At 38.6% G+C, this 9899-nt stretch overlaps 1 protein-coding gene across 2 annotated transcripts; it reads right to left on the reverse strand.

The window, feature by feature from the left end:
- Positions 1-11: 11 nt before the first annotated feature.
- LOC122037274 (ubiquitin-conjugating enzyme E2 5-like) lies at positions 12-4375 on the reverse strand. Of its 2 annotated transcripts, none has more exons than XM_042596720.1 (7): positions 4243-4375; positions 2551-2610; positions 1626-1705; positions 973-1087; positions 655-710; positions 277-405; positions 12-181 (listed from the first exon to the last, which is right to left on the reverse strand). In XM_042596720.1, exons 2-7 carry the CDS (start codon positions 2592-2594, stop codon positions 54-56), a joined length of 552 nt encoding a protein of 183 aa, XP_042452654.1. In that variant the 5' UTR covers positions 2595-2610; positions 4243-4375; the 3' UTR covers positions 12-53. The 2 variants fall into 2 exon arrangements, with proteins under 2 accessions (XP_042452654.1, XP_042452656.1); XM_042596722.1 differs by having other exon boundaries at positions 14-181; positions 655-707.
- Positions 4376-9899: the final 5524 nt, after the last annotated feature.

The raw sequence follows: 9899 nt of genomic DNA on the forward strand, positions 1-9899 counted from the left end.
GGAAAAAGTGTATCATCACTAGCTGATCCATTTCAAGTCCAAAGAGTTTTGCTTCAGGGATCTGCATCTCCGGCAATGCCATCGGTGTCTGATCCTGTGTTGCACTCATCCTCGCTGATGTCTTCGTCGCTTCCATCTGAAATATTTTCCATTTTGCTCTTTGCATACCGCTCACAGTACTCTGCTAATATATATTTGAATGTTAACGGGAAAACACTAAATAAAGCTTTCTATACGCATGCATTTCATCCACAAGACATGCAGCAACTTTTTTACCTTTTACTTTCTTTTCATATTGAATTTTGTCCTTCAGCAACAGGGAAGCGGCATCGCCATTTAATGGATCTAAAGGGTTTGGATACAGCAACAGCTGGGGAAGAAAGACTTCAAAGATATTCAGCAAATCTGCAGTCATTCAGACAAATAAGAAATTGAATTCTCCTCGACCTAGAATCAAATGTAACCGAGCTGATTTTCTGTTTGTTTCTGAATCGAATCTAATTTTCAGTTCCACAATGTTTTTGATTTTAGTCCCAACAGCACTTACGATTGAATTTTATGTGAGTGGTCATAGGAGCGAGCTGAAATGAATCTCCCAATCTAAGCCATATATGTCAGTAAACACTTTAATGCATATAATTTCATAATCCTTACCGAACATTGGACTCCAAGACTGGTTGATTACGTCCAAACATATCGAGCCAGACCTGCTGGATAGAAGATGCTATAATCAAGAGAAGACACACACAGAAGATGCTATATTTTTGTCTCTTCCTAAAAACATCGCTGATAAGATGAATTACTATGAAGTTATCTTGTTGACTATATTTTCATAAGCATCAATGTCTATAGCTATCAGATTCCAGATGGTTGAAGATCTAGTACTATAATCAAGGTCCTCTAGTGAAAAAAAGTAAATTGTGAAGATGCTGCCAACATACATTAGTTTCAAGGAAAAGAGAACAGTCTCACAATTCATCAACGTTGGGATGGAATATTTTGTTCAGGAAGCCAATTGAAGGAGACTTGTATGGATAAGCATCTGGTAGCTCAACACGGACTTTCCACACGCCACCTTCATAAGGACCTGTAAGAACAAAAGTTAAATCAGAACTACTTTGATCGTGGTAATGCTTAAGTAGAGCCTCGACTAACTAACTAAAAGCTACAGAACTTGTTGAAATTGTAACTTCAAGCGTAAACCAGTTCCTTTGCCATATGAGAAAGCATAAAATAAAAGGAATGCTAATAAGAATAATGTCTAACCTGAGATAATCTAGAGTCATAATGATCCGCTAATTGATTTGGCAAATTAATAATTACTTGCAAATGTACTCTTTAGGACCACACAAGGATGCTAAGATGCATTATGAATGATGAGTTATGGATTTGTAAGAAAATAGGTACTGAATGAAGTCTATAATTAAAAACTACTAACTGAAATTTTTTGATCTTATCAACCAACAGGATCAGAAGAAGTTAAACAAAAAGGTTGCATTAGAATTGATTTTTGAAATGATGGATTAAGAAACTGATGTGGCCAGCTTAAACCTGAATTGACACATAACCATAGTGCTGACATTACAATTCAACAGAGACATCATGTAAAGGGAAAAAGCTCGTACTTTCTTTGGGGCCATGAAATTCCACATTAAATTCAGCAAGACCATCGTTGATGGTCTCTACTGAGTAATCACTCATTATCCTACAAAGAGGGGAAAGAGAAAACTAGTCAGGAGATGAAGCATAGGGATGGATCAATCCACTCGTGCTGATATCAGTGCAGGTGATGTTCTAAAAGAAAACACAAAAAACGAGTCTTGAGAAAATTCACATAATGTTGAATCTATATAACCATAATCTGTATGAATGTTATGAAGGATAATAGACATGGTCTCAGATGCAAAAAAATAGTCAATGCAAAGAAATTATAAACATGAGCATTTGATCGAAATATACAAGAATAATGCAATGAAATACCATTTAGAATGCCCATTTTGGGAAAAATCATCCTCAATAACCGTAATTGTACCCAAAGGAATTATCACATTATGATGTTAGTTAATCCATATTGTGGATGATAGTCATAGACTTATGGTTATATATACTCAATAGCACGCAAATATACAATATAAATAGAGTTTCACATGTAATCACTAAGTAAAAATGTACACAAAGTAAATATATGCCAGATCCCACAACAGATGATGTGAGGTGCTCTCAATCATGAAGCTCAAATGATACCCTGAAGAGTCATTTATAACCAGTGTATCAACCTAGCACCAACCAACCTATGCAAGAAAATGTTATAGCAATGCCAGCTTATGGAAGAGATTGCTTTTGCAAAAGTAAAATAATTTTTCAAAATCACGAGCATGGAGCATCTGCTGATTATCAAACTCATGATAAAGCCACAGGGGTTTGAAGTCATAAGAATTCATGAGGGATAAAAAAAATACAGTTTACTCTGCTGGCTTTTTATCACAGGGGTTTCCATTCATGTATAAATGAAGGAAATTTCAGCCAAATATATGGAAAAGAAGAACTTACAACTTCATTACATCCATATCTCTCCTCTTACTTGGCGAAGACATCTTGATTCCAACTTAGCTGTGAATTAAAATTGCAGCATGTTAATTGTTAGCTTCCCCCCAGTGTTATAGCAGGAAAATCTCCAGAAGTATATTATCATTTTATAATATAAAATATATAATAAAAACAGAGAATAACTAAATTTAACAATAAACTTTCAATAGGATAACTATACAAGCTCATGCGCTATAAATTTAGGAGGGCATATTGGAATTTTAAGCACACACAAAATCTTGCTCATTGGACTAAGGCAAGAGAGCGGCAGTGCCTATAGAAACTCAAGGGGACAATCCAATTGCCCTTCCTTGTTGGGTTGCAGTCACAAATGGTGCATACGGAAATAGTAGCTACTTAACAATGGTAAAACACCCCCTCCAACTCAATAGTGTTCCTAGTAGGTGGATTTGATGTAATGAAGGCCTATACCATGGAACCTTTCGCCATCCTTGTAATCATAGTAATTAAAGGGTTGGTTTGTGGAATGCTCAATTGGTTTCCTCCAATAGCCACAATCTTTTCACTAGTGGGAGAGGTATCCTCCAAAACACCAAAATGTCATCATATGGTCTCAATCAAGAACCTTGAGAAATTGAATATAGACCCGAAAAATTAAAAAAAAAAAAACAAGGTAAACATGCTGCAACCCTATTCCTACCATAGGTCACATATTGCCCATATTTTGGGATGCAGGGTTAAATTTGTGACCAAAAAAGAATAAATTGTGTCCACATTCTTGGATGGGTGCACTTCTTATGAATGAAAAGAATTGAAACATTTTCTTTAACGGGCAGGAAACTGCTGAAAAAAGTCTTTTTACTGAGAGTTAGTATCTGGTCCACCAACCAAAAATTTGGTTTTCACTAAACCTTATCACTTGAACCCCCGCTAAGCATCAATATATTTTCCATGCTCACTGTTACACTTGTGAATTGTAAATAACTTTTTTTAAAACTATCTAGCTGCACATAAATACATATTAACTCTTCATATAAAAAAACTTACTTTGAGTACAAATAATTTAGTTGAAATGAATTCTCATTTTAGCCCAATTGGCACTGACATAACATAATGATGAAAATTACAATTTCAATCAAATCTTCAGTTAAGTTTTCTGTTTATGCATGAATACACTTCTAGCATATGTGTTTTTTAGTCTTTGGGTCCGAGTAATTCCTAATTAAATCCAAAATGTTCCCCACACTTGCAAAAGAAAAATGCTTGAGGGGTTTACTCTAATTGAATTGCAATAGAAGTATAGAACAGAAAAACATACTGATCCTACAATCAAATGCAATCATTGGATTTTACTTAATCTTCCAAATGCGAAGTCAAACCAAAGTTATGCTTGCAAGCTAGTTAGCTGCCCTAAGAAAACGATATCTCAGTCCTTCCCGACATTATTATTTAAAAGTTTTGCTACTCCTTGGAATAAAACGCAAACACAAGAATGGTATCACTATCATCCACAAATTAAAGTCAAATAAGAGTCATCAACCAAATGCAAAAATCTTCCCTAGGTGTAGTTGGATCCTTTGTGCTCCTTCAATAAAAGATATATCATAATTAAACACAACAAAAACAAAAAAAAAACAAACTTTTGGTGCAAGAGCCATAAAAAATATGATTTTGTTCTAATTAAGAATGTCTTACATGGTGAAGCCAATGACTACTAGGCCTGTTCCGGCAAGCTTGCTTCCTATTTGCAAACTTAATGAGCAGAGGAAATAGAGAGGAAGATCGGAAAGTAAGAGCGAAGAGGAGAGAAGGATTGAAGCCGATGATGAACAAGGAGCAGGGGAACGAGAGAGCGAGCGAGAGAGAGGGAGAGAAGCGCGCCTTGTGTCGAGGAAACGGAAAGGGCTGTCGGGTTTCTCGGCTCGTGGATCGGGCTCGTGTCGGCCTACTTCAATCGGATCAAATCTACCCTGCGTGGATCCGCAATCTTGGATCCGGTAATATCGACACCTCCTTCCAGGCCCAAACTAGGGCTCGGTGCCTTCCTCCTCCTACTCCTCTTCCTTCTTTCTCTTTCAAACATTTATTGGTGTGCATTGCAATGTTACCTATACACTATAAAAAAAATAAAAAAAAATTTCTGATCCTATCTTAAATCGGAAGAGATGGTGCATTAGATAGGTAGTTCTGTTGTTGACCATGAGACGACTTTGAATTAGAAGGGGATGTCATCGAGCGATCCTTTCTATACACATCACAAAAAGAGCAAACGGAAATGTTAGAACAAGAACTAGAGAGAAGGTTCCGGCGCAAGTAAACTGACGTTCAAGTTAAAATCATAGTAAAATGGAGAAGCTAGAAGATGAATAGTAGAGCAGTAGTGTTGATGCGTGTGTGCACACGCACGTGATCATACTTGGCTAACGGAGAGGATCTCTTTTTATACCGTCTCTCATAACCTCTGCAATAATGAGACGTCAGATATTGTTTGGTGTTAGAATATGTCAAGTAAAGAAGGATGCAATGTCATTCTCAGAGGAAGGTTTTGCATGTATATGTCAAGGTAACGGAATATTTCTTGACGGGTAATCATTATTCTCTGAAAAGTTGTTACAATTATTTGATATTGCTATTTCCTGGAGGAAATCCAATCGATTCTGTGGCCGACTAACTGTATGCTAGGAGCCTCGCCAATGAGAAGGAAGCTGAGAACCAGGGAAGACCAACCGGCTCTATAGTTGGTCCGTTGTATGCCGGAAGCTAAGCCCAGAAGGGGGAGCTGAGCTTTGAAGGTCCTACTGACTTTATGATCGGCCGACTGTATGCTGGGAGTTGAGCCCATGAAGTGGGGAGTTGAGCACTGAAGGTTCGACTAGTGCTCGGGCTAACCAACACTGGGGTAGATCGGTTGTATGCTGGAAGCTGAGCCTATGAAGTTGAGAGATGATCCCCACAAGTCTGACCGACTCTATGGTCGATCAACTGTATGTTAGGAGACTTGTACATGAGAAGTGAGGAGCCGAGATCCGAAGGTCCAATTAGTATTGGGGCCGACCTACTGTATGCTGAGAGTCTTGCCCGTGAAAAGTAGGAAGCTGAGTCCATGAAGTGTACGACTGACTGTGTACACTCTTACTTTAACTATCATCTCATCTTAATTTTAACTATCATATCATCTTAATTATCAACCCGACCTTACTTTTAGGATCAATCCCAACACACCGTATCACATTCAATTTCTCTTTTATGAGCAAATTTTTTTTTTCTAACTCTTGCAATATAATTATCTAAAACCTCAATAATGCTCTTTGTTGACACATCTGCATGTTCGATCTTGGTTACAGCTTTGTTGTAATGTTATTTTAGCAACATTTTTTTTTTTATGTATTTTTTTTTACCAATGCACCGACAGTTCTACTGACTCTGCATGAGCACTCCACGAGAAGCTCATAGAACGTGGGTAAGCAAACAAAGCTAGGGAGCTTCCACATGCATGCCATGCATACTTGCTCATCAAAATGCCCTCCATCTTAAGGGTGGTGTCCCTATCAACTCTGGTTGTCAGGACAAACACTCACATGAGCTCTCTCCTCTCCCATTCATGCATGGACGCTTAATTACCTGTCCCTCCTAAACCACAATCAACTTAACCCGCAAGCTAGGGCTCCTAAGAGCACATGCACCTTCAAACTCTTGTGCCCCATGAACAGCCTATACCCATATGGGGCATAATTGTAGGTCATGCCCACTCATGATTGAGCACTGCACAACCAAAAATCTATCTATATATCTAAATATTATTTATATTTCCTAACAGTTAGTTGCATTTCAATATCAGGTTTAATTTGTTTAGAATAATTATTAATCCATAAATGTACTATATTTTAAATGTCTCCATTTAATAACCATATGTATAGCATGTGGTGGGGGGACTATGAATTAATTAATTGTTTAAAAAAACTATGAATAGTAGTTTTTATTGGAGATCATTGTGAGATAGAAATATATATATAGGCGTGATATTTGTATAAATTGGTTATTTCTTTGATCAATAAGGTAATATATATATATATATATATATATATATAAAAGTATTGTATTTTCAAGGTTTGTGGATGATACGGTGATAAGGAGGGGCCCATCCTGCAAGGATTAGTTGCCACGATGAAGATCAAAGTTAAGACAGTCAACGTTCAGGTATCATATGGTCAAATGGATGATAATCGTATTGGCCGATCGGGCGATCAAGCCCCCTACCGGGAGGAGAAGGTTCCAGTCCAACTCTACCTTTGACTCGGGGAGGTGTGTCAAACAACTGACGCTCAATGGGATGTTGTTGGACATCAAAAGAAGGAGGAGACGATATGCAGAATCCTGGCTAAGCAGCTATCCCGCTCGGCCTGATAACATAACTCGACACAGGCGCAACGGAGTTCCGACCGAGCGAACGCGGCATGCACAACGAAGTTCTGGCCGAGCGGCTAATTAACCCGCTCGGCCTAGTAACGGACTCACTGTTATCTCTTGACATCCTTTTGGGAGTTAGTGCAGCTGACACCAAACATAGTCGACAAGAAGATCATACGACGGAAGCTTCCACTGTCACATCAGAGATATGCTCGGCTTGTTAAGGTATTGTGACAGAGACACTTTACTGATAAGTCTTTTCAAGGAAAATTTCAAGAAGCGTGCTCACCTGGAGAAGCGTGCACGTACGCTACAGGAACTCTATATAAAGGGGAGGTCCAAAGATCGACGGAAGTACGCGATATACACTATTTACGCTACAATGCTTATTCTTGTTGCTCTGTCTTCTACATCATCGCGCGCCGGTAATTGACTTGAACGTCGGAGGGCCAACGCCGGGGATCCCTTTCCTGGCTCGGCATTGACGTCATCTGTTTTGCAGGGCGAAACAGAGTCTACGGGTGATCAGCGGGACCTTCACACCCTTAGCTTTCCATCTCATCGACTTTAGAACAGGATAAGTAAATATAGTTGGTAAATTCCTTAGTGTTTGCCCAGCTTAAGCTCTATTTAGGAATTAATCTTAAATTTATAACTTCATGTTAACATTTATAGATTCACAATATTGATCGAGTTCTTAATTGCCTTTAATTTACTGTTCTTCAAGTTGTTATTGTGAACATTAATGTCTTGAAAATCAGAGTGGATCGGCCGTTCAACCAGTTCGATCAAAAACCTAAGGCAAATCAGTGTGATTTTACTCGAAAACCAAATTTAATAGAAACCAGCAAAAATTGGTACCGATAGAATTGGAAACCAATAAATTTTGATTTACTTGGATTTATAGTTTCTTTTATAATTGGTCATTATGTAGAAATGTTATTAGAAGTAATTTATTTATAGTTTTTTTCATAATTTAATTGTTTTTTCTTAATTTACCTGTTTTACATACGCAGATTGCATAATTAATCTATACAAATAGGAAATGCAAGATTTTAAAGTTTTTTAATCCTAATTAACAACTATTAGTTTTAGTCTCTATGTATGTAGACTGATATGGATATGAAGCTGGCCCCCCAAAAGCGGATCAAAACAATGAAGATAGGCTGACGTGACGGTCAGAGTCAAATGGTCAAAATCATAGGGTTGGGTGGACAACAAAACAACGAACTGCGGATGGCCGAGCGAGCCTCTAGGGCCGGTCGTGTGGACCGTCTGAGCAGCCACCCTCCACACTCGCAATTGAGGTCCAGAGTCACATAGTAAGATGACTGGCCCATCACCCTGGCCGATTGGACCTTACGTCCGATAGGACATTATGTGCCTCTCCGATAATAATAATGTCAAATGAAGAATAGACCGATAGCTCCATTCAACATGGCCGAACTGGTGGCATTCCGCTGAGTGGTATCTACCTGGCCTATAGCGGGGCACACATACATATCTTGCCATACTTTTACAAATTTGTACCGTCGACAACAGAGAATGTCTAGCAAGCAAACAATATTTTAGAACTTTTTAGTTTGCCACGTCAGAGATTTACGTGTTCGTTTAAGGAATGGTGTCAACGACACTTTTTGATTTGTCTTTTCCTAAAATACTTTGAAAAACGTGCACCTATTTTGGGATGCGTGCATAAGCATTACAGTGGCGCTGTAAAAGGGGGTCTCCATCCATAGACAGAGATATGCGATATTTTATTATTCTATACGCTCTTGGCTACAGTTTACTTATTGTTCTTCCTCTCATATACGAATTATTGACTTGAGTATCGGAGGGCTAACGCTGGGACTCTTCCCTGACCCGACACTAACACTCTTGGTTTATAGGTGTCGAGAATATAGATTATTTAGGAAAGCTCTGAGGTGTAAATTATGCTAGCTAGCTGTCTTGATTATTTTTAGCAAGCTTTAATTAGCTTTAATTAGCATTAATTAGCTTTAATTATTCTTAATTGCTGTAAATCATTGAGCTGTAATTATGTTGTAAATTATTATAAATACAATCTCAATAGGAGAGATCATTATGCCCTCAAGTCATCTCTTTCAAGTTGGTATCAGAGCCATCCTTCCTTGTCCAGAAATCTCTTAAGCCAAAGTCATGTCTGAACACTCCAGCGAATCCACCACCATTCCTCAGTCCTCCTCACATCCCGCCCAGATAACCACCATCAAGCTGAACGGCGACAACTTCTTACGATGGTCGCAATCAGTGAAGATGTATATTCGGGGCCGAGGAATGATGGGCTATTTAACGGGTGAAAAGAAAACTCCATCGAAAAAAAGACCCAATGTATGCTACATGGGATGCCGAAAATTCCATGGTAATGACATGGCTCGTAAATTCCATGGAAGAGGAGATTGGCGCAAATTATATGTGTTTCCTTACGGCATATGAATTATGGGAAAACATAAATCAGATGTACTCGGATTTGGGGAATCAGTCCCAAATCTTTGAGTTGACTCTCAAACTTGGTGAATTGCGGCAAGGAGAAGAATCGGCCACCAAGTATTTCAACTCCTTGAAGAGGATCTGGCAGGACCTTGATCTTTTTGATGCATATGAGTAGAAGAATGCTGAAGATGGACAGTACCACAAGAAAACAGTGGAAGACAGTCGTATCTTCAAATTTTTGGCTGGCCTCAATGTTGAGTTCGATGAGGTAAGAGGAAGAATCATTGGTAGGAGACCACTACCATCCCTCGGTGAAGTCTTCTCCGAAGTTAGAAGGGAGGAGAGCCGAAGGAATGTTATGCTTGGCAAAAAAGGACCTACGACTATCATTGAAGGTTTAGCCCTTATCTCTACAGGCTCAAACATACGCAGAGGCACTGCCAATCTACGTAAACCAGAAGAAAAGTCAGTTCTGTGGTGCGACTTTTGCA

Source organism: Zingiber officinale, unplaced genomic scaffold, assembly GCF_018446385.1.
Source record: "Zingiber officinale cultivar Zhangliang unplaced genomic scaffold, Zo_v1.1 ctg249, whole genome shotgun sequence".
In the NCBI taxonomy this organism is placed as follows: Eukaryota; Viridiplantae; Streptophyta; class Magnoliopsida; order Zingiberales; family Zingiberaceae; genus Zingiber; species Zingiber officinale.

Excerpts from the sequence above, each read along its gene's own strand:
- LOC122037274 (XM_042596720.1), bottom strand. The coding sequence starts at position 2,594 with ATGTCTTCGCCAAGTAAGAGGAGAGATATGGATGTAATGAAGTT. Across the intron at positions 1,088-1,625 it reads ATTTCATGGCCCCAAAGAAA|GTCCTTATGAAGGTGGCGTG; the intron begins GTACGAGCTTTT and ends TTGTTCTTACAG. Across the intron at positions 182-276 it reads ATATGAAAAGAAAGTAAAAG|AGTACTGTGAGCGGTATGCA; the intron begins GTAAAAAAGTTG and ends ATATATTAGCAG.